The 13,534-nt window shown below is 50.6% G+C and overlaps 2 protein-coding genes across 8 annotated transcripts in view; one reads left to right on the top strand and one right to left on the bottom strand.

The window, feature by feature from the left end:
- LOC110260909 (uncharacterized) overlaps positions 1–13,534 on the bottom strand; it is a 255,762-nt gene that overhangs the window by 72,835 nt on the left and 169,393 nt on the right. For 3 of the 6 annotated variants that reach the window (XR_014805397.1, XR_014805399.1, XR_014805398.1), the window contains one exon: positions 3,464–3,647. Coding sequence is in view for 2 of the 6 variants with exons in the window: in XM_084959526.1 (XP_084815652.1) it covers positions 3,572–3,647 (76 nt within the window). In the remaining 4 variants the exon portion in view is untranslated. Of the gene's footprint in view, positions 1–977; positions 3,648–13,534 lie in introns of those variants that run through there. The other 3 variants (XR_014805401.1, XM_084959526.1, XM_084959527.1) reach the window with 1 other exon arrangement.
- Positions 1–13,534, top strand: part of VAT1L (vesicle amine transport 1 like) — a 161,495-nt gene that overhangs the window by 43,172 nt on the left and 104,789 nt on the right. The window lies entirely within an intron of this gene.

The raw sequence follows: 13,534 nt of genomic DNA, 5'->3' as shown, positions 1-13,534 counted from the left end.
AGTGCTCCGGGCGCAGTAGGACACACGGTTCCCTCCTGTTCTCTCTCATAAATGTCTAAGCCACAGTCAGGCTGTGTCAGGTGTTCAGAGATGCCAGGAATGTTGGAGAGCGGACAGAGAGTTCCATCAGGCTGTCAGCCTGTCTCCTGAACGCCCTGCTTTTTAGAGCTGGGGCTTCACTGTTCTGACAAGGAGAGGAAGGAAGGCAGAGGACTTCCTCGGAGACTGGAAGAGCCCGGAGGCTGTTTTCCTCTGAAGGTGACAGTCCTGGGCTGGGCGCAGGGCTGGAAGGTGGTGTCAAAATAAGAGTCCCAACGAATGCCAGGACAAGGCTGCGCTCCCCTTTTATGGAAAGATACAGCGGTACCCAAGACTGTCCCTCGGGAGAAGCTAACTCATGCTGGTGGCTCTTTTCCAAGGGGAAGCTTTTTTGAAAACTCTTCCTGGGGCCAAAGGAACCTCAGGGTCTGTTCAAACAGAGCCGCATATATGGGTGCCCATTGTGTGCTTGGCCCCAGGCAGTGCCCCGTGGAAACAAAGACGGAAGAGACAGTCTTTGCCTTGGGAGGACTCCGTGTCCTCAGAAGGAGTCAGATAAGCAACATGCATGACCCGGAGTGTGGCGTCCACACTCGTGGAAGCAATGGGTGGAATTTGGGGGAAAGGGTGGTTGATTCTTTAAGGGGGAGGGATGTACGGAGAATTCTTAAGCATACACAGGAGTTTCAAGGTTGCCAGGAAGCAGAGCACAGAAGCCCAAGGAAAGCACAGAGCTGCAAGTATCAGGTGGGGAGTGAGTGAGAAAGTAGGCAGGGCTCCACCGTGAGGGCCCCAGATGGGCCTGTGATGTTGCCTTCATGAGACGCTTCCCTTCTCATACTCGTAGCACCGCCATGTGAATTTCTGAACAGATGAATTGGTAGATGAATGAGATTCAAGATAAGTCCTAGTAGCAACGTTGAAAATTAAAAAAAAAATTTTTTTTTTCTTTTTTGGCCACACCAGTGTCATATGGAAGCTCCCAGGCTAGGGGCCAAATTGGAGTTGCAGCTGCCAGCCTACACCACAGCCATAGCAACGTGGGATCCGAACTGCATCTGCAACCACAGCTCACGGCAATGTCAGATTTTTAACCCACTGAGTGAGGCCGGGGATTGAACCCGCATGCTCATGGAGACTAGTCAGGTTCTGAACTCACTGAGCCACAATGGGAACTCCCTGGTTAAGCAAAATTAACTATAAAATTACAATTTTTCAAATTTGGGGAATTTTGCATACATTATACATATATATGTGCATTATTTATAGATGTGTAAATTGAAGCATGAGAATATATGTGTTGCTTCATCCTTTAAAAACATGCTGCCGAGTACCTTGCACAAACTCTTTTATGTGTGCTTACAACAACCCTACGTGCTGTGTACCAAGATCGTCAACCCATTTTGAGGTTTAAGATACCAAGGCTTACAGAAGTGAGGTTGATTCTCGTGAGCCACGTGGTTGGCAAAGACAGAGGCGGAATTCACACTGAGACGGGTCCTTCTCACAGCGACTAAGGTGGGGCAGGAAAGGAGGAAGGAGGCAGCAGGAAAGGTCTGCCCATCTGCTCATCATTTCTGCCCACTCGCCTATTTTTGGAACACGGAAGTGACTCTGCCATAAGCTGTCTTTTTCGACAGTGTAGGGGGTCATATTGGCCTCTGAGAAGCCAGGTGGGCCGTGGAAGGGCAGGAGGGAAGCTTCTGGGGCAGGGGGAGGTGGTGGCATGCACCAAGCCAGCTTAGAGGGCCAGCCACTCTCTGGAGCCCCAAAAGAAGTTCAATGCCAGCAGCGTTGCCAAATGTAGCAAAATACATCTTTCATCTGGCAATCCTTCCTTCCCAGGGGCCCCTGAGTTCTCCCACAAAAATTTCTGAACCTTCCAGAAAACTAATTACACAAGTGAGGCCGAAATCCTGGATTTGAGGTGATTAAGAGGTGCATCCAGGCAGGAATGCATTAAGGAGGGCAAATATTTTAAGCCCCAAGAAAAGCGACTGAAAGGAGCCCTGTTCTCTAGAGCCCATCCTCGTGATGAGAAAGTGGCTGCGTGCTCAATGCCAAGACCGGACTCCCTTCCCTAGGGCCAGAGGCCAGCCCCACTCCCCGCTGCTCAGGGCTCTTCCCCAGCCCCACAGCCCCAGGACAATAGAGGAGATGCGAGTTCCTCTGCCAGAAAGCACCACGAGGCAGGCAGTAGGGTGACCTTATTCCTTCCCCAGCAGATCTTCATTGCGGACTTATGATGTGCCAGGCAGCCTGCTGGATGACTAGAAGGCAACAGCCAATAACAGAAATAGGCACAGAGCCAGAGATCAAACAAATATATATACATATGCACATTTTTTATATATATACATATGGGTATGTGTGTATATGACATATAACTTATATATGGAAAGGATCGAGATGCTAACAGAGAATAAACGGGAAGACACACTGCAGACTGAGGCATCAAAGACGACCGCACTGAGTGGGTGACATTTAAGCAGAGACAAGGTGGCAGTTACGTGAAAAGCAAGAAAGAAGTCCACTGCAGGCTTTAGGAAAGACCAAACACTGCAGGCAGGAATTGCTGATGGTATTAAGTCATTGGAAGAGGATTATTCTCCTGCCTAATAATAGAGTTGGCTGGCCGAGGTCTAGCCTGTTCCCCACTGGATGGTGTGGCACACACCCCAGCTGCCCAGCCGCACCCCGACCCCTAAAGGTCAGTGCCAGATCCCAGTTCATGGCCAGCAGATCCTGCAGCTCTCTGCCTGAGGTCGTTTTCTGGTTTGCAGCCTGGCCCTTGCTTAGAGCAGGCTGTAATTTTCTAGAAGTCCCCCAGGAGCATCCTCAATGAGTGATGGGAGTTGGAGGATAAATACCTATGCTTCCTCCCCATCGGTGGGAGAATCATGAGGTGTGTTCTCTGTGGTCTCTCAGGAGTCACCACTAGAAATGAGCCTCAGCTAGTCAGTGGGCTAAGCCATCTTGCCATCTTGTCGGCTTTCTTCCCTTCCCCATCTCACTGCCACACTTCATCTTACTTCCTGGGATTGATTTCCAAACCACATGCACATAAATCTTCATTTCAGGATGTACTTTGTGGGGCGGGAACCCAAACCCTCTGACCAAGTCACTCATGATCAGCCAAAGATGAACTCAAAACCTCTCCCCATCCTCTCCTGCCCACCAGTCTCTTCATCTCCAGCCACGCCCATCTGTCCATTGTCCTTCCCCTGCCAACCACACAGTTTGCAACCTACTCCTAGGAAGTGATGAATTTCCTATTCATCATTTAAACGTCACTTCCCCTTCAAAGCCTTCCATGCCCTTCCATCTCTACACCTTCCACACGTTATTACCGATAATACCTTCACCAGACTGTATCCATCCTTTCATCCATCCATCCATCCACTCAACAGAAAATATCACCTACCTCAATTTGCCAGGCAAGCTTGCTGCAAATATCCACGGTTCTTTCAGTCTAGCTCAAGGTCAGAGTGGGTCTTAGGCATCTCTTTGCTTCCAGCATATAGCTCAGGGTTCAGGCGAAGTGGGTGCGTGACAATTGTTTGATCAAATTGAATTGATGAACTTCACCTGTTCCAGGCAGACGGCATCTGTACAATGATAATGAGGTTCTTAATTACACAGAGAAGGATACATTTATTCATTACGTGGGATTAATAAATGAGTCTGTTATCAAGATGTGAACCACATGTAGACACAGTTTCATTTGCTTACAACAGCTTGTAAGCTCTTCAGTCAGGGACCACGCTGGATTTCCCAGAATCCAAATGTATATTTGAAAGCAGGGACAACCCTTGGCAAGTGCTACCTTATCATCCTGTGAACCACAGAATCTGGGATTCCTGCTTTGCCTCTGAAATCTTCTCTCTCTAAAAAAACATGGTTTTCTTTCTTTTATTTTATGGCATATGGAAGTTCCTGGGCCAAGACCTGAATCCAAGCCTCAGCTGTGACCTGTGCCATAGCTACAGCAACACTGGAACTTTTGACCCACTGTGCCAAGCTGGGGAATCGAACCCGCGCCTCTGCAGAGACCCGAGGTTCTAGTCAGATTCTTAACCCATGGTACCACAGCAGGAACTCCCAAATCTTCTCTTTAAAACTACACTAAGGGAGTTCTCATTGTGGCGCAGTGGTTAACGAATCCAGCTAGGAACCATGAGGTTGCAGGTCCAATCGCTGCCCTTGCTCAGTGGGTTAAGGATCCGGTTGCCATGAGCTGTGGTGTAGGTCACAGATGCGGCTTGGATCCCGCGTTGCTGTGGCTCTGGCGTAGGCCAGTGGCTACAGCTCTGGTTAGACCCCTAGCCTGGGAACCTCCATATGCCGCGGGGAGCGGCCCTAGAAAAAGGCAACAAGACAAAAACAACACAAAAAACTACACTACTCATGATTTCTACTAGTAGGGTTGCCATATAAAAGACAGGGTAGCACCTATGTACAGGCAATGTCTTCTAAAGAAATAACCAAGGAGTTTGTCAAACAGGCAGCCAGTCTGCATTCAAGCATATTGAGCATCTACAGTCTGTCCAGTGAGGTGCTAGACACAAAATATGCAGTAGTAGATGCAAGAGATTCAGACCTCATCATCTGAAATGTTTCAAGACCTGCTTTCAAAGACATTCACTGAGGAGTTCCCGTCGTGGCTCAGCGGAAACGAATCTGACTGGCATCCATGAGGATGCAGGTTGGATCCCTGGCCTCGCTCAGTGGGTTAAGGATCTGGTGTTGCTGTGAGCTCTGGTGTAGGTCGCAGATGCAGCTCAGATCCTGCATTGCTGTGGCTGTGGTATAGACTGGCAGCTCTAGCTCTGATTTGACCCCTAGCCTGGAAACCTCCAAACGCCACAAGTGCGGCCCTAAAAAGCAAAAAAAAAAGATGTTCACTGAAAAAAGGCTTATAATAGTGCAGTGTCATGTTGCCCCTAAGACAGGGATTGTGATAAGGAAGTATGGTATATCACACAATAGAATATTCCCAGCCATTCAGAATAATAATGCTGAAGGATGTTTCATGGCCCACAAACATGCTCGCAATATAAGCTTAGGAGGAAAAAAAAAATCAGGGTACCCAGTGGTATATTCAGTGTGACGCCAGTTCTGTGGATAACCATATACTGATCTACATGCTGGAAACGTCTGGAACAAAATGAGCCACATTATGCGAGCATTTATCTCTGAGAGATGGCGATACGGTTGACGTTTTTCTTGTTTTCTGTTGTCTCCTGCTGTCGTTCTTTACCATGGACATGACCGTGTGTGGCTTTTCTAAGAATTCTTAACAAAAAGGGCCTGGGAGAGAACAGAGTCGATCCTTCCACTGCAAAACGTGCCGTTGCAATCTCTGCTCTGTCAGAAGAGCTTTTTAACATGATCAGGTTGTGCTGGGCTTGGGGAAAGAAGGGTTTCGGTCTTGCCAAGAGCTTTGCGGGAGTGAGGAAGCAGTTAGGAAACTCTGGCAGTGCGCGTGGTTTAGCTTTAGTAGTTCTCTCTTGTCTGCGACGTATAGATATCTAGTGGCCAGAAGCAGTGGGTGCAGGGAGGAGGGAGGGGGACAAAAGCCAGACTGCCCCCGGCTCCCCCCGTCCCCCAGGCTTCCCAGATGTAAACCTGCACACCTGGAATGAGGCCGCCCTCACGCTGAACCAGCCACGCACCTCAAACCTTGGCAGTGATGGACCCACGTGTACATTTGACCTTTGATACCACCGAGGAGACGCATCCCGCTGGCCACCAGAGTGTGGACCTAGGGAGCTCTAAAACGCATCACAACGTGAGGTGCAACTTTTTGGGTGTGAAAGGAGCCGCCTGAACTGAAGCTCTTGCCTAAGGAAGATCACCTATGTCGTGGGCCATGCAAGACATGTGTCTCACACGTGCATGTCCAAAGAGCCTCATCGGGCCGCCAAAGGCAAGTGGGGAAACCAAGGAAACAGTGGAATGACTGTCAGGGCCCCTCTGGACACGCTGAGACGTTGCTCTGCTGTGGTTGTGAATAACAACGTAATTAGTGCGAGCCTACGTATGTTGTCAGGGCTGTCTTGATGTTCTTGATTGCTGTTCGGGGGGAGGGGGGCTCAAAATCCTGTTGTATGAAAGCAGGCTGCAAACACAGAAGCACCTAGAACTGCCAGGCCTCCAGGGGATGGACGTGGTCCCCACAGTGCTGCCTTTAAGAGGATCTTCACCCTAGAGCCATAGTCCTTGGATCATAGTTCCACCTGCCAAAGAGAAGAGGTGAAGGGACTGAACATGATCGGGCTGGGGGAAGAAAAAGATTCAGGATGCAAGAGTGATCTTGGAAATCTCAACAGAGGAAGAATGAGTGTAATACATGGAAGTCTACTGTTTTGTGTATCATGTCAGCTAGGAGCAAAATCTGCGGGGGGGGGGGGGGGTGCGTGCAGGGCACCCACAGCACAATATAAATAAGACCTTCAGAGGCTCAGAGTTGCCCCCAAGTGGAAGGGGCTCTCTTGGGAGGTAATTATTCTCTGTGTCTATTTCATTAGTTTTCATTCTGGAAACAGACAGGAGGGAGCTGGGTCAGCCTCCCCACACCAGGTAGGGGGATGGAGTGGATGATTAAGATTTTTAGGGGTGTTCCTGCTGTGGTGCAGGGGGTTAAGAATCCAACTGCAGCGGCTCTGATTGCTGCAGAGGCACAAGTTCGATCCCCAGCAGGGCACAGTGGGTTAAAGGACCAGTGTTGCTGCAGCTGCGGGGTAGGTTGTAAATGCGGCTCAGATCTGATCCTTGGCTCCGGAACTCCACATGCTGGGGGTGCAGCCATTAAACAAAGACGAAGATATTTAGGTCTTAAAGTCTCCAAACTCCTCAGGTCACTACCTTCTTGTCCCACTACGTGTCACTGCCTGGTCGGAGATCTTGCCACAGAGACAGGAGTCCAAGTCCTTAATGACCACATTAGGTGCCAGGCAGGGTGGCCAGCCCTTTACAAGGCCACAGCCTTCACTCCTCACACCCATCGTGTGCACAAGTTCAAGACTAGGATTCTGAGTGCTCACGGGACTTGTCCAATTCCAGATGGCTAGGAAGTGTGGTCAGGGGGACCCCACAGGGGACCTGTGTCCTGAACCTGCTGCGTAGGATTCCTAGAACCCAGCACAGTGTGGGGCAGAAAGTATATGTGCACAAGCCACACAAATCTAGGTGTGTGCTTCTGCTTTACATGCATGACATTGATTTATGGGCGTGACATTGACTGATGTGATGGCACATACATTTTCACCGAGGAGAACAACAAATACACATGAAAAATGTATGGGACATTGAAAAGACTCTCATGGGAGTTCCCATTGTGGCACAGTGGAAACATCTGACTAGCATCCACGAGGACGCAGGTTCCATCCCTGGCCTCGCTCAGTGGGTTAAGGATCCGGTGTTGCCATGAGCTGTGGTGTAGGTCACAGACATAGCTCGGATCCTGCGTGGCTGTGGCTGTGGCTGTGGTGTAGGCTGGTGGCTACAGCTCCTATTCGACTCCTAGCCTGGGAACCTCCATATGCTGCAGGTGCGGCCCTAAAAAGACCAAAAAAGGAAAGAAAGAAAAGGATACGTGAAAGGAAGAGGGTACTCCCTTACTGAGACATGTCAAAGAAAGAAAAATGCAAAGAGATTTCCATTCATTCATTCATTCGTTCATCCCCATGCTTCCTGGACACCTTCTGCATCCCCACTGTGGTGCCCGGGGCTCCGTTTACCTGGTAATTAAAGGTAATTAAGGGCACGGTGTTGCACCTGGTGGTGTCGGTGTTTACAGGCCATGGCTTAATAAACAATATTAAGGGTGAAATGACTGTGCACTTGCTGCATTTACTAGGGGAGCTTGTTAATTCTGGAAGCTCATTGTCACATGAAACGGCAGGACAAAGGGTGCGGGTCTGAGGATGCTGAGCTCGAAAAGGTCGAGGGAACAGGTCTGAACGTCGCCATGGGAATTCCTATCTGGAGACACCGCACGTGTGTTGCCTACAGGACACAAGAGGAAATGTCCTCCCACCCAGAAGTGTCCGAGGCCACCTTCCAGCTCTGATGGGCCCTGCGCTGGCTGCCGCCTGGTTCAGAATCTCAGCTGAGGGACTTGAAGCGGCAGAAAGAGTCCGGGTGTAGGATCCCTGAGGGCTGGCGGGGTGGAGGTGGGGAGCAGAAATTTGAAAGTCTGCGTGTTCCATCCCCCGGGCTGGGCTTTGCTGTGAAATTGCTGATGGAAGGATGCTGAGACTATGGTCAGTGCCTGGTCCTATCGAGAGGCCTGGCCAGTGAGGTGCGTTCAGTGAACAGGGACACTCAGACCGCTGAGTTGTGAAAACCGTGATCCCCAGCAGGGGTTCTTACTGCTGACACATTGGGTTCACAAATCCCTGCGTTTGGGGTGCAGACCATTTAGCCGATGGGCAAGGAAGTGAGCTTGCACCACCTGAGCCCCCACTTTGTGCTTGATCCTGAGCAGAGCCTTCTGTGTGTCTAGCTGCCCACAAGGGAGGTGTTATCACCCCAACCTTAGAGATCGGGCTTGGTTCAGAGTGGCTGGGTCACGGTCCATCAGGTGACGAGTGGTAGAGCAAGTGAAAATCCAAGTCCCACGGAGGCAGTCACCTGTGCCCTCCTCTCCTCGCCACCCTCTCCATCCCTGTCCTTGACCTGATATTAGGGTGACCACACAGCAATAGGCAGGGTGGTTCAATTTCCCTAGGGGACTTCTATTTTATGCCTGTCGACTGGGCAAAGTTAATAATAGCATCTCTCTAAGAGTATCCCAATTTAGATAATAAATTGTATGATCACCCTACCTAAAAGGTTTTCAGTTGAAATGGATGCATCTAGCAAAACCACCGCTAGTAAAACCAAGCTGTGGGTACAAATTGTGATTTGGCTGGAAACGTGGATCCGGGATCCCACTGTGCTCGTGTAACCAGCCAGGAAACGTATCCAGATGCACCGCAGGGAAGGCAGCCAGCCTGGAAGTGGCTCTGACCCACCGTGATGTAGAGCCCTCCAAAGGGGACTTTGCCATCTGGTAGCCTGGACAGGCTCCCTGGCCAGGATCCCAGCCACGCAGTTCCTGGAATCCAATTCCCAGGCTGCGTGGGAGGCTCTGGGCTATCCTGTGGCCACCCATGGTCTCTGCTGGAAAAGAGTCACAATGAAAGACAGACTTCATATGATCCCCCAAGGACTAGTGAGCAGAGTTGTCCTGTGCAGTTGGGCAGGCTGCACACTGCACAAAAATGCTCAACCCCTGGGGCAAGCGAGGGAGGCTGCTTTGTATTCTTTGATGAGATGGTCTGTCAGATGCGGCCATAGGAGGAGACAGAGGAAGGCTCGGGAAAACAAAATGTATCATATTCTCTAGTCCTAGAGGCAGAAGGTACAACACGGAGGGCCGCCTGGGAAAGACCCCAGAGTGGTGTCAGGAAGCAGGAGACAGGAGTGGGGAAGATGCTTAGGCTCTGAACTTTATTGGGATTTCTGTGGGAAAGGCAAGGCCAGGCAGGGTGCACAGTTTAGGACTGGCTATTTAAATCCCATCAGTGGGGGTTGGGCTATAGGGGTGGCCTCAGTCCTGATAACTGGCCCTAGGATGGTTAAAGGGAGGAATATTGCCTCCAGGAGTGTCTGGACCAGGTGGAGAAGGGAGGCTTCTGGATTGGTTAGCTTGCAGAGCAAAGACCACACTTGGCTTCCAGGGGAGCCCTTTGTGCTAGACTTGGCCAGCCTGCCTGGGAGGGGCTGTCTCTCCCAGCTGGAGGTTTTTACGATGTCAAAACATCATATAATACACAGAAAACCTAAAATATGTAAAATACAGATGCCCACCCTTCCGTGGCCAAGGCTCACAGCTGGGAGGCTGCGGAGGGGGGCGTGTGGCCCTCAACTGAACCCTTCTGACTCAGCCACCTGCCCTGCCCGCTGACTATGCTAAGTCCCAGAGCTTCTGGGAAAAAGCTGCTTCGCCTGGAACCAGGAAGCAGAAGATTATAACACAGCAGGTGCACGCTTGAGGGAAGAACTGCCAAAGAGCCTACAATGTACTGGGCTGAGTACCCCAGTCTGACTGCATATGAACCTCAAACCAACGCTTTGGAGGCATTCGTTAGCCCCTTGTCCAGTCTACAGATGAGACCTTTGAGGCACAGAGAGAAGCGTCTTTCCAAAGTCACATAGACAATCGGCGGGGTCATCAGCTTTCCAGCTTGTGTTTGCCTGACTCAGCCTCACTCCCCACCAGGGAAAAGCAAATCAAAACCCACAGTGAGATTCACCCCTCACCTGTAGGATGGCTGTTACCAAGAAGACAAAAGAATTGAGTTCCTGTCCTGGCTTGGCGGTAAGGAGCCCAACTAGTATCCACGAGGATGCAGGTTCGATCCCTGGCCTCCCTCAGTGGGTTAAGGATCCAGTGTTGCCACGGGTTACAGTGAAGGTCACAGATGCAGCTCAGATCCCATGTTGCTGCGGCTGTGGTGGAGGCCAGCACCTGGAGCTCCGTTTCGACCCTTAGCCTGGGGACTTCCATATGCCGCAGGTGCAGCCCTAGAAAGCCAAAAAAAAAGACAAAAACCCACAAAAACCAAAAAACCCACAAAGGAATGTGGAGGAAAGAATTGGCCAGACTGTGAAGGAAAGGGGACCCTTGTATGCTGTTGGTGGGAATGAAAATTAGTGCAGCCACTATGGGAAAATAGTAGGGAAGTTCCTCAAAAAATTCAAACATCAAACTACTGTATAGTCTCATATATGGGTACATATGAAAGAATGTAGTCAGGATTCCGAGGAAATATCTGTACCCCTACATTCGTAGCAGCACTATCCATAACAGCCACGACATGGAAACAACCTAAATATCCATCGGCAGATGAACAGCTGAACAGAATGGGGTCTAGATGATGAAGATCCTTCTGCCTTAAAAAAAAAGAAGAAATTCTGCTCGTGGCGACAACACGGATGACTTGGATGACTGTGTTCTAAGTGAAATAAGGCGCACAGAGAAGTACAAACACTGCCTGATGCCACTCCTATCAAGAATCTAAAGGCGTCAAACTCATAGAAGCAGAGAGAAGGATGGTGGTGACAAGGGACCCTCCCCTACCAAGGAAGAAGGAGGGACATACAGGTCAAAGGGCGCTGGTTTAGTTATGAGGAAGGACTAAGGCTTACAGGTCCCGTGTACAGCACGGAGCCTGGGGTTAACAATACCTAGACATTTAGGAAGAAGGAAGATCCTATGCTAAATTTTATCACCAAAAAAAGAGAGAGTGAGGGAAGGAAGAAATTTTGGAAGCGATGGTTGAGTTCATGGCTACGGTGATGTTTTTATGGGTGTGTACTTCAAAGTCATTGAGGTTGTATTTATGAACTGTGTACAGCCTTTTCCTAAATCAGGCAGCCCTCTGTTTTGACTGAGAAGTCCACACTCTCCTCTCCCTGTGTGCTGAGCTGCAGCCCTTCCTGTTCATGTGAGCAGCTCAAGGTACGGAGGGCTGGCAGGACAGAAGGTCAGGACCCGGTTTCCTATTCCCACAGCTCCCGTCAGCAGCCTGCTTTGGGTCTCCTTCTGAATGAGGGGACCCCCACCCCTGCTCCAGTCTGTTTCCCTCAGGCCCCACCCCTGCGTCTCCCCCCCGCCAACCCCACCTTGGAGCTGCTGCGTCAACAAAAATATGCCCTGTTGTTTGACCCTCAAACATATCATGATGTGAAACCACCCGGCCGGAGCATAAGGCTGAGCCGTCACCTGTGCATCATCCCAGAGGCCTCAGTGCTCACAGGACCCTGTCTTAGGAGAAACGTGGGGAATGCAAAAGTCACCAGCTGCCCCACCCTCTGTCCCAAAGCTGCCTGTCGTGTCGGGGATGACCAGTCCTTAGGAAACCCAGCTCTGCTGAGACTGAGTATTCCAGGTACCAAGTGGGGGGCCGGGCTCACGTGGCGCAGTGTCACGTTCCTTTTGTGATCACATCCCTCTGTCCGACCAGGTGGCCAGATTCTTGGAAGCAGGGCTCTGCCAGCAGGTGGCACGGCTGGGACGGCCAAAGCAGGGCAGGTGTCCACCTCAGCCCAGCACTGGAGCATCTGCAAACTGTCTTGGGAGGAACCCATGCCACCACCCAAATGTTAAAGTCTCTGGGGCTCTTTGAGAAACATATTTCTTTGCCCAAACCTGTTTCATCCCAACATTCTTTCTGGATTCTTCCCTTAGCTATTACCCACATCCTACACTTCTCCTGACTCCATGTGTACAGTTGAAAAGAGAAACAAGGAGTCCCACTTGTGGTTCAGCAGGTTAAGAACCCAACAGAGCATCCATGAGGATGGGGGTTCGACCTCTGGCCTCACTCAGTGGTTTAAGGATCCAGCATTGCCGTGAGCTGTGGTGTAGGTCACAGATGTGGCTCAGATCTGGCATTGCTGTAGGCTGGCAGCTACAGCTCTGATTAGACCCCTAGCCTGGGAACTTGCATATGCCGCAGGTGCAGCCCTCAGAAAGAAGAAAGAAAGAAAGAAAGAAAGAAACAAACAAACAAACAAACAAACAAACAAACAAGAAAACAGGTGTTTTTGTAAGCATACACATTCCTCCCCCCTCATCACTGATGTAAAATTGTACCTGCCAAAGGACTGGGGGGCAGACCTTGCCTGCATCCAAGCGAGAAACAAAGCAAAGAAGCCGGCTCAGTGGAGCAGCAGCTGGACTTCCTTCCAAGCCTCCGCTTCTCTAGAAAAGCCCCAAGTGCCCCATCCCAGCCCCAGCCCTCAGCCACCCTCTGACCTTGTTTTTTGTTTTGTTTTTAATTTATGGCCACACCTGCCCTGGAGCTTCCCAGGCCAGGAACCGAATCCAAGATGCAGCTGCGGCAACCCCAGATCCTTTAACCCACTGTGCCAAGCCAGGGATCAAACCTGTGCCTCCACAGCAACCCGAGCCGCTGCAGTCGACTGTGTTAACCCACTGGGAGGGAACGCCCAGCCTCTGACATTGTGAGTCCCCTTTAACCGCCTCGCTTTTTGCTCGTCAAACTTTCTGTCTCTTCTGCTACTTCATCCATTCAACCCTCAGTTACTGAGACCTATGCCGTGCGACACCCTGCTGTGGATAAAGGCAAAGAAGAGGTGGTCCTTCCCCTAGGGAGCTGACAGGTCAGCGGGAGACACAAAAGAAAGAGATTTTGTCAACAGCAAGAGTGAGAGACAGAGGAGGAAGAAGAGGGAGGAGGGGAGAAGAAGAATCCCAGTACAGAATGGAAGATGGTTGAGGGATGCTGTGTGTGAGTTTTAGGGGAAAGCAGGAAGCATTTGCTCCTCTAGGAGACCGCCGGGAAGTCTGCCTGGAGGAGGTGGCTTTGGAAGCCTGCTTCTGAGCACCTGCTCTGCGTCTCCCCTGGTGAATCACCGCACACGTGCCGCCTCCTTTGACCCACACCTGACCTCGTGGAGCAGATCTCATGGTCCCTGA

The sequence above is a fragment of the Sus scrofa genome, chromosome 6, assembly GCF_054392235.1.
Source record: "Sus scrofa isolate SSC_HxYL_T2T_F1_AM1 chromosome 6, Sscrofa_HxYL_maternal_Yorkshire_Landrace_v2.0, whole genome shotgun sequence".
Classification (NCBI taxonomy): domain Eukaryota; kingdom Metazoa; phylum Chordata; class Mammalia; order Artiodactyla; family Suidae; genus Sus; species Sus scrofa.
This window is presented reverse-complemented; position numbering and strand designations above follow the sequence as displayed.